This window comes from Falco peregrinus, chromosome 6, assembly GCF_023634155.1.
Source record: "Falco peregrinus isolate bFalPer1 chromosome 6, bFalPer1.pri, whole genome shotgun sequence".
Classification (NCBI taxonomy): Eukaryota; Metazoa; Chordata; class Aves; order Falconiformes; family Falconidae; genus Falco; species Falco peregrinus.
The window spans coordinates 80,735,281-80,753,088 of NC_073726.1; the positions used below are offsets into that span (position 1 = coordinate 80,735,281).

Sequence of the window (17,808 nt, forward strand, 5' to 3'; positions counted from 1 at the left end):
GGTGGTTGTTTAGGTCTTTTTTCATGCTTCCAGCAGGCTACACTTCCCTTTTCTGGGCCTCAACTACTACCTTTTTTCCTCCTCTTAGTCTTGCAGAAAGTATATTCTGCACTGGGATATGGCGTATGTTTGAAAAGAAAATGAAAATTGAAGTTTTTGCAGTCCGGGGAATGACAGATCGTTAATAATCTGTAATACACAGGCTTTCCATCTGCTATTATTGCTCTCAGGTCAGTTGGCCCTAGCAAAGCAGGAAGGAAATAGAAAGCTTCAGTGAACACGAACAAAAAAGCTTCTATAAGCCTGCAATGTATCCACGAACTCCAAGACTCTGTTCCCTGGAAATGCAAAAGTTGGCTCTGCTTATATTTCAGTTTCTACTAGTAAATTCCTCCCTTCACAGGAAAGGCAGCAGACATGCCTTTTCTATACAAAGCTCTCAGACTAAGGCACAGCCTTGAGTGCTTTTGTTCCTGAGAAGGGATCTCCTCTCAGTCAGAAACCCCTCTGTACCTCCTAAAACTATTTCTCTGCTGCAGATAAATGCAAGCGTTCCCCCGCTTCAGCTGTTTCATGTGCATCAGGCCCCTCCAGCTTGCAATTGCATTTACAAGCTGATTTCAAAAACGGAAGATCACTGGCGCAATGAAAATCCCTCTTAAAATGCATGTGTGCTTGGGGCTACTTACATGGGTAACAAAATCATAGTTTTAGTCCATGAGTTAACAGGAGCAATACCATGTTGCTGTTGCAAGTATTGTACCAATCTTATCTAATTAATGTTTAATGTGATTTTGGAAAAAAAAAATGCAATGACATATGAAAAAACAGACTAGTTTACTGTTTTATAGTGTTTACTAGTTCATATAGAAGAAGAGGTATAACTGTTTTCAAAACACTTAAAAAACCTTCTTGTATCAAAATGATGATTTGATTTGACCTGTACCATGGAGAAAAACAGGGTTTGGGGGGAAATAAATAAATAAATAAATAGTTTGGCAAGAAGCCCTAAAGAGCTATAGACTTTTTGCCCTTGCATGGTGCACTGCGGAGAACAAGTCACGTGCAGGAAGGGCAAACCCTACCCCTTTCAGCTTTTTATAAGTGAGCTGACGTGTTCTCATAAGGAAGTACAAGGGGCACTTTTTTTTTTTTTTTAATTGCAAGTGGAGTGACCTTCTTAATGAAAGCTTACAAACATATGTTTTGATGAAAGACTGAAAATATTAAATAAAAGAAGGAAACTTCAGTTTTCTGAAGGAAGTGCTGTGCTTGCAAGGCTGGCTCTAGCAAGACAAGTCTAGCCACTGGAGGAGGAGGACAAAGAATTGATATCAGCAGGCACCAAGAGTTGCTGGTGCAATAGACCTGGAAGGTAATAAACCCCCTCTTTTCTTCTCTGAACTTGGTTTCTCTTGTATAATGTTTGGCTGTCTATAAGCCAGCACAAGACTCTCTGAATCTTAGTTGTATATGGATTAAATGGTTATATTTATCATCATTAACTTAGGTATTGAACAATGTACTTTTGGGCTTAGCTGTGGTGTGAAAAAAGGAAAGAACTGCCCTGGGACTTTTGGAGCTGCCATACAAGCTTTGCTGCTGTTGGCTGTATGCTTTTGAAAGAAGAGATTGACATAACCTGCCAAGGAGAGCAAAGACATTTTCTGCTGACTACACTACAGCTAGTTGTGGAAGGTTGAATTTAAAATTTGGGGCTAACCCAGTGTATTCCTGCAGACTTAAATCCTCACCAGCCGATTCATACAAGTTGGCCCAGTTCAAGCTGGGTCACCTCTTGCTGGTAAGATGACTTCATTTACAACTGAAAGAAACTCTGATCTGAGCGGGTAAATTTGGTGGAGGTGATTCAGCAGGTGATATGCTCCCCTGAAATCATCAGTAGGCAGATCTGTTATTCCCTTTTTGCTCCCAGATCTTTGCTGCACAGTGACAGCCAATTTAGTCTGCTGGAAGTCATAAATACATGCTTTACCATTTCTGTTGGTGCTGAAAGCCAAATAGTGCATCACTTCTCTTCTAGAGGCTGAGTCTCTGGCAGCCTCTCAGCTGTGAGAACGTGGGAAATACTTCTGGACAGCCATAGACTAGCAGGCAACCTCACTTCTGAAAGACATGTAGACCTTTTCATATAGCATGTATTGTATTTGTTGCATAACAGCGCTCATGAAAAATCTGTTGCCACTAGGGATGTTTTCTTTGGCATCGTAGTGTAACTCTGGCTTCACTAATTATGTTGTGTCCTATTTAGTTAAGATTCAATAAGGGGCACATAATCCTTCAGCTTGCAAGTTACTGCTTTCCATCCTAGAGGCAACTGTATTGCAGTACCACATGGAGAGGTCCTTTCTGGTGGGCTTCTGTGTGAAACCAGCTTTCTACAGCAGCTGTACAGTTTAAAACGGTTCAGCCTCTCTTGCACAGACAATACTTTCCCAGTAAGGGTTTTATGAAAGTGACTGACTCAATATACACATATTACTTCTTCAGCAAAGTGTGTTGCTTACATACTAATGAACTCTGGAGACCCACGATGGTTCTGCTTTTCTCCACTAGAACTAGCAGTAAGTTAGAATCATCGACCCAGAGGATCTAGCTTGAAATGCTTGGAGAGGAATCTTGACCTTTGCTTCCCCTTGCACAGGAGTCTCCACTACCACACGCCCCAATCTGCTCCTCTGAGCAGAGATGAAGGGAAAGACCCACACCTGGGATGAGGCAGTAAGGTAAACATTGGTGCTATTATTGTCAGTGCCTTTCTCCAGCATTGCCTCAAAAATAAAGTGTTTTATTTAGAGCTGGTGTTGCACGCAAGCAACCACGTTTCTGTCTCTGCTGGTTGAGAGAGAAGCATCAGATGAGGCTTAAATAGCTTGGACTAACAATCCAAGGATTATTAGTTAAGATGAGAGGAAATGGCCTCGAGTTGTACCAGGGGAGGTTTATCTCGGATATTAGGAAAAATTTCTTCACTGAAAGGGTTGTCAACCTTTGGAACAGGCTGCCCAGGGAAGTACCTGAGTCACCATCACTGGAGGTATTTAAAAGACATCTAGACATGGTGCTTAGGGACATGGTTTAGTGGTCGACTTGGCAGCATTAGATTTATGGTTGGACTTGATGATCTTAAAGATCTTTTCCAACCTAAATTATTCTATGATTCTATGATGATTTTTCAGGGGCCTCTTTCGCTGCTTTGTCTACTCAGCCTTTCAGGAAAGGCAGTGCCTCTTGCTGCAGAGCCATCTGCAGCTACCTGCGCTTCCCTGGGGTCTGCTAGCGCTGGTAAGAATGTATGTGATGGGAATCTGGCCAAACAACAGGGTCAGCACTGACGTTGCCTCTGCTTGGTCAAGGTCCCTAAGCCTTTTGGGGGTAAATCTCAGGGCTGTTCATGTGGCAGGGGACCTTCCTGGGGAAGAAATAGTGGTAGAGCTTGTCTGTGCTCTGGGGGCACCTGAAGAGGAAGGACAGGAGGCACTCCAGCGGGTTTTAGGAGGAGAGGAGGGACTGGGAAGGCACGAGTGCAGCATCCAAGTCTGGGCTCAAGCAGCATCTGTGGTGAGCATGAGCCAAGAGGACTTGTAGAGTTAGCTGCCATGGTGGTTGGCAGCTATACATGCAACTATATATTAATAAATAACACCAATACAACAACTGTCGAGAAATGGCATAGCCAGGACACCACTTTGTCCAGTTTTGCCGAACACAGGCCTATAGCCGGACACCCTCCAAATCAACAGTTATTTCATCTAAACTTGAACCTCCAGGCTACACTTCCTCCTAATAAACATTAAACAGTCACACTGCTAGTTTCTTTTTTATGGTTTTATTTCCGTATCCTGCCCACTCAGCCTTGTATAATAAACTTCTCAAGCTTTTTGTTGACTGTCATTGCAATTGGCTCAGGATGGTGCTACAGTCTGGGGGGTATTTTTGTGGACTTGTGCAAGTTTAGTCAGTACTGGTGCTCAGAGGCTCCACAGGAGAGCAGGTTTTGTCGGTCATGCTGCTCACAGAAGTCTGTCTGTGTTTTTGCCAAATTTCTCCATCCTGGCAGACAAGCCTTGAAGTGGAAGGAGAGTTACAGCTAAATGTACCACTATGAGCACTGGCAGTTCAGTTTCCATTTTCTGGGAAATAGCATGTGGATGTGATATTTGGCAATAGGAGGAAAAGGTCTGGAGGAGAGTAAAAAAGGAGAGGGTAACACTGCTCCCTCAGGGCCTGCGAGCTCCAGAAGATAAATAATTTAGGCCAGAGTTTTTAAGTAGACAGAATGAGACCATGCTCCATAATCTGATCCTCCAAGTTTCTTTTAATCATCCTAGGAAATAATATGCACATTTGGGTTTTAGCAGGACTTCCAAGTACTTGTCAAACTGACTCAATGCTTGCATTAAAAAACGTTCTTTATAGAAACTCATTTCTGAGAAAGAGAGTTCATGCAAAGCCATTTCTGCTTCTGCAAAAGGTCCCGCTCATCTCTGGCGCACAGCAGACAGGATATTAGAAAAATAACACAGTTACAGTATGAAAAAGTAAGTCTAAAGACAGACCTAAGTCACCAATTAAGATTCAAAATTTTCAAATGAACTGAAAATCAAGTTAGCTACTGGAAGTCTTCTTTATAAATGCTCACCAGCATGTGGTGGTACCTCCTTTTCTTTCTATCTCTAAGTAATGGCATAAATGAGCTATAAACTGTGACTCCTTTTTATGCTTCTTCAGCCTGTTGTATACACAGGGGTGAGGCTTCTTACCAAGACATCAGTGCTCAAAAATGGTCCCAGTAAGGAAGCTCCTTTACCACATTTTTACCAACGTAATTTGTTTCATTTCTCAGAGATTCCCCATCAGAGCGAGGTTCAGGCTTAGCTGTACAGCTGCATCTGATGTGCTAGTGCTTATTTGATGTTACGTACTAGCAAGCTGTAATAAAACCCTACCTCCTGCTATCAGTCTGCACTTAGCCTCGTTTAGGAGACCAACCTTTGAACTGTTGCTTGATTTTTATCTGTACAACCACCTTGGGTAGGACTGTTCTTAATGTGTAAGTAATAGCTCAGTGTACAGGGCTGTAAGGGTTTTTACTGCTACTACTGGTAATCCTTCTTGCTGTTTATAAATGAATGTTTGTATTATTTTCTATAATTACTTTATGATTTATATATATACATAGTATATGTATTTTATATTGTTATTTATATTTTTATATTAGTGAAAAACGGGTACATATGAATGTTACACCTATAAAGAGTACCCATGCTGGGGAAGGCTATGCTGTTTTAAGTAGTATGAGTGTCTGATCAGAAGGGTGAGGTTGGGTCTTTCCAAGGAGAAGACTGATTTTGAATTAAGTATTAAATAACGAAAAAGAATTGTATAGCCTTTGAAATTTTCTCTCTATTTTTGGGCAAATTTTAAAATGAAATAACTGCTTGGTCTGGATTCTGGAGCAAAGGGAAATACCTGTTCCTGGGCTCATTGACTAGCTGAAGGGATTTGCTGTAGCCTTGCTTTCTGTGTAGCAGAGACACCGAGAAATGCAGTACCAGCGTAAAACACTCTTTAGGCTGCTCTGGTTTGCACTGGAAGATGGTCTCAAACAGCTACAGGTCACGGATTTGCTCCCCTGCATCCCGGGGGTAGTACACGTCAGCGCTCCCTTCCTAGGCACAGCAACGAAGCAGCAGCACCCCCGTGCCTGTTTTGCATCATTTCAGTTTTCCTTTCTTTTCTCTGTATCTCCAGCTCCCACTTCTTTGTCTCCACTTGGTTTATTTCTTATAACAGACTCTTGCTGACTTCCTGCTGGGCTTTTAGTTTCCCTTGCAAGGTCATTAAAGCTGCTTGTGAGAAGACACAAAGCTCCTGCTGACCTTTTGAATATCTCAAGGCAGCAACCAGCAAGAGAAAGGGAACTTGTGCCTTCTCCCTCAGCCTCCAAACTGCCCCAGCCATGTCCAGCAAACAGGCTCTCACCTTTGCATGACCTTGTGAGCAAGAGGTCTTAGTGCAGTGCTGGGCCTTTCACAGGACAGGGCTTCTGCTGAAGCCCAGGAGGCTGTTCGAAGGCAACACAGTTGTGTGTTGGTGTGAGAGCAATGTTGGTAGCACACTGATGGGTTTGGTTGTTGCTGGGGGGTGTTTAAACTGAGTCAAGAACCTTTCAGTTCCTTGGGCCCTGCCAACAAGAGGGCTGGAGGGGTGCGGAAAATTGGGAGGGGACACAACGAGGACAGGTGACCTGAACAAAGGGCTATTCCATACCATATGACGTCGTGCTAAGTATATATAAGCTGGGGGAAGAAGGAAGGGGGGGGGGCATTTGGCATTACAGCATTTGTCTTCCCAAGTAACCGTTACGTGTGATGGAGCCCTGCATCCCTGGGGATGGCCGAACACCTGCCTGCCCATGGGAAGTGGTGAATGAATTCCTTGTTTTGCTTTGCTTGCGTGCGGCAGCTTTTGCTTTCCCTATTAAATTGTTCTTACCTCAACCCATGAGTTTTCCCACTTTCACCCTTCTGATTCTCTCCCCCACCCCACTGCGGGGGGAGTGAGCGAGCAGCTGCGTGGGGCTTCGCTGCCAGCCAGGGTTAAACCACGACACCCCCTACCACACTGTTCCCATTCTCATTTCTTTAATGACTGTCCTAAGGTGAAAGTGGAAGTCAGTGATACCCCTTGCTAAAGGTGAGTCAGTATCCTGTGGATTTTCGGAGGACTAAGATAGTTTATACCAGGTGAAAATCTGGCACATACGTATATGACTTATTTCATCCTTATACTTAATAAAATAAAGTTTTAAGGGGATTAACAGATGGTTCCTAGCTCAACAACTTGTAGTTTTCCAGAGTTTGAAGGAAGCAGCTAGTAACTTCAAGCCTCTGCACAGTAAAGACAAGTGATCTGGAATTACGGTGCATCCTGGCAGTCTCCCTGCCCCTGTGCCTTGCCTCCCAGCACCTGTGAGGAGACAGGGTACCCAGGTCCCTTCATACACCATCGCACCCCCATTGCTGTGCCTGGAGACCCCTGCAGGATCAGGCTGCACGAGAAAGCTGCCTCCTACAGAACAGTTGTCCTGTTGTGAATTAGGAGGGGTGGCTTGCTAAATTAAAAATACATGGGGAGCAAGGCACCCCATTCCCACTGACTCCTTTGGATTCAGGGCATGTGAGGTGTGTTTAATCCCAAATGTGAGTCTCTGTGCTTAGGATTTAAATCCTGTTGGCTACATATCAGCAATAGCATTACATTCAACGTGGCGAGTAGCTGAATGGTATTCTAGACAGGAATAAATGAGATTAAAATTGTTTCTGTCAGGCTGGGGGCATAGCGTGAGTGAATTTGACACTTTTTTAAGGGCAGTGGGGACAGGAGCCTCCTATTCTGGCTTGTCAGCACTAGAACTCTAGCAATAGGTTCCGGATATGTGCATAGTCTGGTTTGACTTTGCATGGGCAACAGAGGTGTTGCCCACAGCCTGCTGTCGGTGGTCAGGGTTGCCTGCTTAAACAACTAAAACCTCACCTGGGCTCTGGAGAAGACTGATTTTGGGGAACAAAAAAAGCACAGCAGCTAGGTCACTGCATCACAGCTGATGACTCCTGCTTCTTCATCTGGTTGCTCTGGCTCCCTAGAGGCCGGGTGGCAGACAGGTCTAGCGCTAAGCAAAGATTTAAGAGTGTTTTGCACTCTGGCTTGATAAGCTACAATGTGTAGAGAAACAGAAAGAGGGCAAAATGCATGTGTGTGCTGTGGGATTTATATGTTTATTTGAACAAAAGCAAGTTACCCTAGGTAAGTGCCACCACACCATCCATTGAATGCAGTCAAATGCAAGATTGTTGATTCAGGTCCCCTAAAGTGAAAGGACAGTTGAGAACATTATGATAGGTAAATACCATAGTTTTTCCTAATGTTTGGGCTAGTTCTTGTTTGCTTTCCTACCTAGAGTACTCAGGTCCTGAATTTGTCAAAGCTTCCACTGAAAGAACAATTTTCATGTACTTAGATGCTTGCTCATTTGAGCTGCAGTATAGGCTTTTCCTTTGCAGTGCTTTGATGAATCATTTTTCTTTCCATCCCAAGAACCAGTGATTACTGTTATGGGCTTTCTTCTTCTCATGCACTGCACCCTGACCATTGAGTACTCCTTGAATTTCCTCATCTTTCCTGTCTAAGCCACCAAATGCAGTTAAAAGCAACGTATCACATCTCTTGTTCCTGTTCTTTGACGGCCTTGATTGCTACTTGAGGTATTTCTCTGTAACCAAATTATCTTTCTAGGAAACAGCGCTTCTTTGTTTCCTGGGTACTGCAATATTCTTCACACCACTGAGTTTTATAAGGTATTTGGTGAAAAGTTCTGTAGAAGTGTCAAGTACTGGTTGGTATTCATGAAAAACAGGCTTCCATAAGCCATTAAAACTAAGAATATGTTTTTGCAGGAATCAAGATGTCTTCACCAAATGACGTCAGTATGGAAGAAATACCACTAGAAGATGATGAGCGAGACAGCATAGAATACAAGATCCTAATGGCCTATGCCCAGCGGCGGTTGTCTGTCAGTAAATATGGGAAACTTCTGAAAAATGAGGCTAATGTGCGGAAATCATCCTCTTTAACTGGGAGAAAAGTAAAGACTGACTATCAAAGAGATAAAGATGGACTAAGTCAAAGATTAGTTTATCAGGGTCTTGTGCCACAACAGCAGAGCAAAAATCAACCAAAGAAAACCTACTTGCCAGGATATTGTATACCTTTTTTCTGCAGCAGAGCAAAGCAGAAAAAGCCCCCTGAGCAGCCATTGCGCCAAGGTTGCACAGCACATTTCTCCATTTGTGAGGCACAATCTGAGAGCGTTCAAGAATGGAATTCTCAGCATCAGACAAGTATGTTCTTGTTCTTTACTTTTGCTGTTTGTCTTTATCTCTCTCCCTAAATAGCTGAAATGGCTTGTGGCCTGTGGAAAAGCAGGAGGAAGACGGTGGTTTCTTTCACTTTTTGGTCACCTCTTATGCTAGCTTTATTGGTTTCCAATTAGGAAGGCAGATTGCTAGATCTTCAGTAGTGCTTGCACACACAAGATTCATGCTTGTGACTGGCTTTTCTGTTTTCCATCATATGGTGGTATCATATAATTGCACAAGTTGTTTTTTTTTCAAGCATTGCCTTTTTCTTTTCCATATCTGGTTAGAAAGAAAACACAAAACACTGGTCAGACTGAAGACCTCCACACTAAAATCAAGGAAGGGTTGTTTGAAGGCCCGCCCATTCAAGGAACTTTATCATATGATAAACATTCCACACTAAAGACACAAGTGCTAGATTCTGCTTGAAACTGCTGCCAAGCAGCTGGCAGTGACCAGCCTCAAGCACAGAGCAGCCGCAGCCTATGTCTCTGGATCACGTCTCATAACCCCACCATGTAGCTAAATGGAAACAGTCTTCCAGAGTCATCTACGTCTCTTTTATATGTTGTTATTATATTAAGTTTAAACCTGCCCTCCTGTGTGTTAGGAGAAGAGGTGGTAGGTGGCTGTAATCCACCCAACACCCAAGGTTCCCACCCACATAAACATCTTGTACCCCAGCCCCAAAGCCAGCCCCACGCCAGGTGCTGCACTGCAGACAATAAGGTTTTCCCTTTTCTGCTCTGGATGATAACTAATAATTTTTCATACAAGACTGGGAGAGGAGAATGAGGTATTCCCATTAAGTTGCATATACAGCATATAGGAAGTTGCCATATTGTTTGCATCTGCATAAGGTAAGGGGTGGTTTTATTTGTCCCAGCTTGATACTGTTGGTGTCACAGCAATTGCTCTCCCCATTCAATGCATTTAAAGATATTTCTAAAAATCATTTATCAGTGACTTCTCCAGCCTAATGTCCCATCCCTGACCAATTTAACTGTCCTGGACCAGCTCCTACCCACCAAGCCCAAAACTCTCCTTGCTGCCAAATCCAGTTCTGCCTCTCAAGGAAAGCCCCTGCTTCAGCTTAGTGCCTTTTGCTAGGGGGAAATAACTATAACTTCCCATTGTTTGGATGCCAGGGACATATACCTGCATCCAGATATCTGGTTTCATGTCCATTGTATTTTCACATTGCCAAGGAAAATGCTCGAGAGTTTGGGTGCAATCACTTCAAGGCCCTGCCAATACATTGGCATGTCCCTGCAGCATGGGTGGCAGCATAGCCTGGAGGTAAAAGCTCCCCACACTGGTTGTTAACCTCCCTGGGGATCCTGCCTAACTTCAGATCTGGGCTTTACCTGCCTTTCAGCAGATTGCTGCACCAATTCCTAAAACATTATTAATGTTCTTTATCACTTACACTGCTAACAGCTGCCCTGCAAGCTTGGCCAGGACATTCTGGAGCAAATGGGGTGCTTTTGGGGATTACCATTCTAAATTGAAGGCCTATTCAATTTAAAACCATTTGGCTAATCTGAGGTTTCCAAAGCCATGAACAATCTATCCCCTTCCTAGAAGTTTAGCAGCTCCCTGACGAGCTCTGCAGGCAGGCAAGCAAGGTGGTGGAACTGTCTTGGGGTTGATTCACCCACCTTGAAATGCTGGTTTCGTTGGCTGCATTAACCCCTGCTGCCCTCACAATAAACCCTGCTTATGAATTTTACATGTGTTATGGGTCAGACCGCTGCTGAGCTTGTCTCAATTCTGCTGGTCATGTGGGACCTGCCACTTGGCAGTGGTGGTAGGGAGATCAAGTTTTGCCTTGGTGAGGCAAGTTGTAAGGAAGAGCACCCTTCAGATGAAACAAACTTGCAACAGCTCCTCCTGCTCTTTTCGCTATAGCAGGATCCCTGCTGGAGTGCCCTCACCAAGCGATGCCTTCAGCTGGTAAGGGTCCTGGACAAGGTCATTACAGAAGGTGGATAAAGCCAATCTGGTTGCTGAGTTCTCCCAGTATTCACGTCTGCTTAATACAACAGCGTCAAGAACACGAGAAGCTTTTTGAGCTAGAGGTGCCTCTGAAGTGAAGTCTGCTTCTCCTTTGCTCAGGGTTAGCCTGTGAGAACAAGGAAAGAAGATTCAAATACAACATCTCTTCCGAATCTGGACCTACAGACAAACTAATCATGGGCAGTACAACTAAGGTCCAAGATTCACAGTCCCATAGAACAGTGCTCTCAGGTTTCTTAATAACGTGGTGTGCTTCTGGCTTGCAAGGATGCACGCTAGTGAGCAACACTCACACTTGCTTCTGTGTGGCCTCTGTATAGCCAGCTGCTGCTCACATACTAGAGAAGGGTTGTGCTGCGTTACTTGCCTCTATAAATTATTACCAGCTGATCTCAAGCAATAGCAAAGCCCCAGCATGGGGAAATGTATCTCTTGGTATCCTCTGGGCACTTCCACCTCAGGGGGCATGTAAACAAGTAAATCACTGAATTATTTCCTGGAAAGATTAATTGCCTTCTTTATTTCCCACCTTCCTTCCCAATGAGGTGAAACAGCAGATGTCAACCACATTGCAGACAAACTTGCCAAGCTTGTTACTTCCAGATCCCAGGAATCTCATTCAGATGTATCATTCAAGACAATGTATCATGCCCTGTCTCAGGAACAAGGCAATAGCAAGCTTACTGATGGAAGTGAGGGTAAGGAACATGGTAAGGGTGAAAAATTTTGTGTTCATGGGCTACAGTACGTCAGGTTGGGATTGCACACTGGGGTATTTTCTCTAGGCGCGATGAAGCACTCAGGACTCCTGCAGTAAGACGCTGCAAAGAAGGAAGCTTGCTCTGCTGATTCTTGCTCTGTTGCCCACATTTCAGGGCTGCCCTTGCAGTCCTTTAACAGGTCCTGCCTGCCACTGCAATCAAAGGGAGCATCCTTTAAAACACAGAGGTGTGACATGAGAAAAAGAGGATGAAGGCAGTGACGTAAGGTGACAAAGCAGTGGTAGGAGTGAGAGGGCTGGGGGTAGAGTAATACACTGGGGCTCTAAGGCCAAAGACCAGTCATTGGGGCAATAATGTCTTGGTCAATCCCTCTTTGGTGATGGAATAACACTGCTTAACAATCTCTGTTAAAAATCTGAACTGCTTGCCTTCTATGACATCTGTGGAGATTTAGTTTTAATGCAAGCTTTCTAGGGATTTCTGGTTACAAGAGGGATCCTGCCATACTTACATTTTCTTTAATCTGGCAAACCCAGAGTTTGTCCTAATATGTTGCAGAAGGTGTAATTGGTAATGATGAGGACATCTTTCCCCCCTAATTTTAAGTCTATTTTTGTGGGCTTCCATAGCTGTTCTTTCGTTGTGGCTTGTTATCAGACATACCTCAAAGCCCAAAGGGCTGGCGGTGGGATGTTAAAGCCCCTGCGCTTGCCCAGATTCTTAACTGAAGCAAAACATCAGACAGATGGAGAAAAAGTGATGTTGTCACAACAAAAAAGTTGCTTACTCCACACAAACTAGAACAGTGAGCTTCAGCTTAAAGCCTGGATGCACAATTCTGAATCCACATAGCAGCTGTTTTCATGATGAAGTGACACAAAGGCTTTTGCCATAGTTTGCTGTCTGAATCCTACTAGCAGGCTGTGATATTTACATTACTCTTTTCTTTAACAGGTGAAGAAAAGATAATACAAAGAATAGTTTCATTGCTAAGACAATCAGGGGACCAGCTAGAAGAAACGGTAACTCCTTCTGTTTTCAGGAGCTACACAGGCTGGAGTGTGACAGATTACACTTCTCTCGGGAATGAAAGTTTCGTAACCTAGCACGCTCTGTCTCTGTCCTGAACTTCTCTTTCCACACTTAGGGCTTTCTGAAACCTTCACTGTTCATCCTGAAGTCTTTCTTAAGACCAGAGGACTAGCAGAGATCTCTGTTGGGATGTTGGAGGAAGGCAACAAAAAAGTTATGCATTTCGAAGAGGAGTCACTTACCTAATTCCCATTGAGTTTCATGGGATGTTGAGCACTTGACTGACTCTGAGGAACTCTTATGTTTGCATTAAATTTGTTATACAAGTTGTTCCCAGTGGAGGGAGAGAAATTCTACAGCTTTGAGAGCTGCTGTAGGGAAATAAATCTTCTGAATGCATTTTGAAAGCCCTGCCCAAAAGCTAATGAAGAACCCCCACATGAGTCCATTAGTGGAAGTGGATGTTTTCTCTATTAAAAAATATAGGTATTTGCTCCCTTTACTCCCTTCTTTAGCTGCCCCTTCTGATCTATAAAGGCACCAGCATGGAGGACGTGCTCAGCTCCTGCAGTAGACAGGTACCCAGATATAGTAAGAAGCATCACAAAGATCCTGACTGAGCAAAAGGAGCTTAGCATGGCAACTGTTGCCAGCACTTCTCATGACCTTGCCTTTACTGTCATCTTCCCACTGCTCCTGTATTCCCATGTCTCCCCACCTGCAGGTCTCAATATCAGTGTCACACTTGTTTTGCTTTCTCTCTCTCCTTTTCTCATTCAAATGCAAAAAACCTTAAGATTTTTTCAAGGAAAAAACATAGAGCCACCTCTAGAGCCTGAAGGAGCAGCTTTGCGGCAAGGTGTGGGGTTTGTGTGTCATCTCTTGCATTCACCACCACAATAAGACTACATTGCATGCACTACCTAGAGATGCTGTCCTTTCCCAATGAGATGGGGAAAGCAATTCCAACAAAAGTGGCTCAATTTAACCTTATTCTTATTTTCAGATCAAAAAGGACAAAGTTTTCTATCAGCATTTTAAAGACATGCTGTCCTACACCTTCTTCAAGAGGATCACTGATTTGTTCCTGGAGGATGTCTCAGCAGGCTCAACAAGTGAGCCAGAAGGCCAAGTACAATGCACGAAAGTTGCCTTTATAATGGAAGTTGCCACCAGACTTACTGCTGTGGACAACCATCCTATGAACCTGGTCTTGGGCTTCGGATCAAAGTACCTCAGAGAACACTTCAAGCCATGGATTCAGGACCAGGGTGGCTGGGTACGTGTTTTGCCTCCCTTGACTTTTGCATAGCCTAAAGGCACCTTGAAGCAGTACGCTTTCACTGTACTAACACGGAGCAGATGCGTATTCTTTAACACAGCGTGTATTCCAGCTGTGGAATTACTTGCTACAAGACATCTTCTATACTACAAGTTTTTTGTTTACATAGGTCCAAAAATCAACAGGAGACAGTCATGGAGGGTTGCTGAGTATAAAACACCATTCCTGGCATAGACAGTCTCTCTACCACAAATAGCTGAAGGCTGGGAGAAACACCAGGAAACGTCATGCTTGCCCTCATCCTATACTTCTCCCTAGAAGCGTGCTGTTCGGTGGTAGGTTCTGGAGACAGCGTAGTAGTTCAGCAGTTCATACAGTCTGCCCTTACAGCGTGGTATGATTTCACTTTCCCTGTACACAAAAGCATCTGTTTATCTTCAGATCCCCCTTCAGAGTCAGCTGTGCAAAGTGCTCTTTTGCCAGCAGCGGTGCTGAGCTGCTGCCCTTCATAGCTCATTTACCCGGGTTTGCTGGGAGGCACTTGCATCAGAGATCCTAGTTCTTTTGTGCTTATGGAATGAATGAAAACCTTCAGCAGCTGTACAGCCTGTGTCCATTAGAAATCTATAGCATGTGAGGTCAGGAAATCCTACTGGCAAACCTACTGACTGACCTCAGCAGAGCTGGAATTAAAATCAATGTCCTTATTGCTTCTATAATTTCAAGTTCTCTTTCTATGTTACAGGAGAAGGCTTTGACATCACTGGATCAGGAAGAAGTAGAGTAATCACGACTGAATTAATTCTTCAGGGTGCAGGAGCCTTCAGTTAAGGAATGTGCAGGATCTTACCACAATCAGATGTCAGAATGATTAGTAGCTACGTATTTTTATTTTTCCCATGGAAGGTTGGTCTGTTGCACGGGTAACTCTGATGGGTACAATTGCACTTCCTTAAAGTTGGTGTTGATGTAGAAGGGTTCAGTGAATATGAAGGCACCTTCAACTCCCCTGGAGCATTCAGCCCCACGGACAGTGATTTTAGGTACCTTTCTGAGTAGAGGTGCTTGCTACTACTCCTATGGATGGATGTTAAAGTGCAAACTGGAGAAAAATAGCAGCGTATGCAATCAAGAGCCGCTGGACTGTGATCAACCATCACCAATTGAGGCCAGTGGATCATATTGGTGCCAACTGTTATCAATTTCACAGTCTCTTGTCAGAAGACATATTGCTGTCAGTCTCCTCTCCTTGCCTGCACCCCCTCCCCCAGCCCCCCTTCTCTGATTCGATACCCAAAGTACTGATGACAGGAGGGTCGGAACTAGATGATCTTTAAGGTCCCTTCCAACCCAAACCATTCTATGATTCTATGATTTTATACTTCTGAAAGGGATTGAGTAAAGCTAATGAGGGCTTTTTACTCCAGTGCATTCCCCATTCCCCCAAGAAAACAGACCTGATCTACCTACAGATGCTTTTAATTTGAACTCTTCTGTTTTAATCCCCTTCAAGGCACAGCACAGTAGATAATGACTTTTACAGCATTGTTTTGTCCGTTAACGTGGAAGATACAAACACTGTGAGAGCCTTATAGTCCAAGAAATTTAAAATTTATCCTGCTGTATGAGTTTTCCTCCTTATTCAAAAGGAGGTCAATGCTATGTGTAATCTCAGGGATTTCTCTATAAACTGAACTGGCCCTTCAGCCATTGGAAACAAGTGATCTGATTAGAGTTCTTGAATCTGTGTGCGTGGCAGTGGAAGGAGTATCAGTGCCTCATTTAGAGTAGAGGCAGATGCCAGTGAAACTGTTCATGATTTTGAGGCTTGGTTTGTGGCCCATTTAGTTGATTACTTTTAGATTTCCATCCCATGCAAATGCCCGGTGGAGAAATAGGGAACTCGGAACATCGGCTGAAGCTGTAAAACCATGGCATCGCTTCTGTGACTTTCCAATACAACCAGGTAACGTTCCCTGAACAGGCTTTCTGCCTTTCAGTAAGATACCCTTCCATTACGTGTGCTCGTTCTGTGTGTACAAGTACATTAACTACAAAGATTGCACGAAGAAGTTATTTACAAATCACAAATTTGAATGAAAGTGATACAAAGCGTTTTAACCGGATGTGGAAAATATGCAATGCTATCAAAGATCAACTATTTCTCTAATAAACATTGAACTTTCAACTCATGTGTAGCAAACTGCCTCTGTTTGGACACGTATGTGTGAAACAGAAGACGGAGAAGGTGGAAGTGAGTTACCTTTGTTTCCCTTCTTCAAAGGAGCTGGGAAATACTTGATATATCTCTAGACTGTAAATCTAAGATTCCCTTCGTTTTAAGAACAACCACTCTTTCTGATCACATCAGATGTCCCCAAAGAGGGATGATTTGTGGGGGAGAGACAAGAACTTAACTCAAAAGTTCAAAATGTTCTTCTTCTGTCTCTTTCTCCAACATCTTTTTGCTATGGAAAAAAAATGTTGAGCCGTTGTACCCTCCCACACATTGGAGGCTGCTGCTTTATTACAAATTTGATTGGTTTCTAAAGCCGGCTTGCGAGCTAAATCTTGGCACTGCAGAACTGTATCTAATTCCATTTTAATTACACCAAGACTAGACTCAGTCTGCTAGCATACACCAGTTTGCTATTAGTTGGGCTCTAGCTTATGGAAGTCACTTTTTAAATTTTCTCTGCTTGAATAGCAGTCTTGTATTCAGCGAGGTGCAAATTCTGTGCTTGTGAGTGTGGTTTTCCAGCTGAAGGTTGAGCAGCCTTAAACCCACACTTGTCCCTCATCCCCAGTTTGGTACCTCGGGGCCAGTTTCATGCCAAGAATGGAGCCAACAGCAAAATAGATGGTCTTGAATGGGAATGCGAAAACTAGCCATCTAAGAAAAGATATTCAGCTGGTTCTTATTTTTCTCTGGGTTGTTAAGAGGGATTTTTTTTCAGTAGCAGTAGGGGCCAGCATAGGAAATCAGCCAAGTGAGCTGTTTCTTATTTAGACATTCTTACATTTGTCATCTGCATCAGTTAGATTTTTAAGAGCAATCTACTCCTTTTATGGCAGGGATCTGTGGTAACCTCCTTGCTGGAATGACGGCTTTGGTTTATTCCAAGAGCAGCCAGCAAGGCTGAGCACCGGGCTGTTGCCACTGCTGCTGCCTGGCATGAATTAACAAAGCTCTACTACTGGCTCAACCAGTCTTCGCCTTGGTGTCTTTTTTAAATCTGTGGTGACTAAACTAGCAGCAGGCAAATGTGTGTGCTTTCGGTGTGTGTGGAAATGGAAGGGATGTTGTGAGGGAGGGTGACTGGCCATGCCTTCGTTTTACATTAATCTCTCACAAGAAATCTTTGTCTGTGTTTAGCTGTAGGACATGCTGGTGCCAGTTTGGGGTGTTACTGTAAAAAAGAGTTTTACTGTTAAAACAAGAAGTGCCACTTGGGATTTTTCTTATTGTCTATCTACCCAGGTCAGCATCACGCTATTTGTTACATCAGCAAGTTTAGTTTTAAAATGAGCTGATTTCACTCTGTGTTAAGGTTGCAACAGCAGAGTTTAGCCCTATACAAGGTGATGCTGGGATTTCATTTTAAAGGATGCTAGCAGTGTCCTGCAGCTGCCTTCTGCGCTGTGTTAAAGGGAGCCGGTCCACTGGGGACACAGGGTGTTAGCACCTGGGAACTGCTGTCCCAGCCTGACATCACTCTCCAAGAGCCAGGCCTCCAAGCAGCAAGTGGGACCTACCTGGCTGTTGCTCCCTGGAGCAGCTAAAGCATCGGTAAGAAGATCCCACTGCCCG

General features: G+C 43.8%; 1 protein-coding gene across 4 annotated transcripts; it reads left to right on the forward strand.

Moving 5' to 3' along the window:
* Window positions 1-1,037: 1,037 nt before the first annotated feature.
* Window positions 1,038-16,189, forward strand: BCL2L14 (BCL2 like 14). 4 transcript variants are annotated; one of them, XR_008747898.1, is made up of 8 exons: window positions 1,038-1,375; window positions 1,511-1,804; window positions 8,481-8,924; window positions 11,507-11,671; window positions 12,638-12,705; window positions 13,722-13,994; window positions 14,167-14,332; window positions 14,743-16,189. XR_008747898.1 is itself a non-coding variant. In XM_027789454.2 (6 exons), the coding sequence occupies exons 2-6, from the start codon at window positions 8,489-8,491 to the stop codon at window positions 14,782-14,784; spliced, it is 984 nt and encodes a 327-aa protein (XP_027645255.1). In that variant the 5' UTR covers window positions 1,038-1,375; window positions 8,481-8,488; the 3' UTR covers window positions 14,785-16,189. The 4 variants fall into 4 exon arrangements, 1 of the variants encoding a protein (XP_027645255.1); XR_008747897.1 differs by lacking the exon at window positions 1,511-1,804; XR_008747899.1 differs by lacking the exon at window positions 1,511-1,804 and having other exon boundaries at window positions 11,507-11,659.
* Window positions 16,190-17,808: the final 1,619 nt, after the last annotated feature.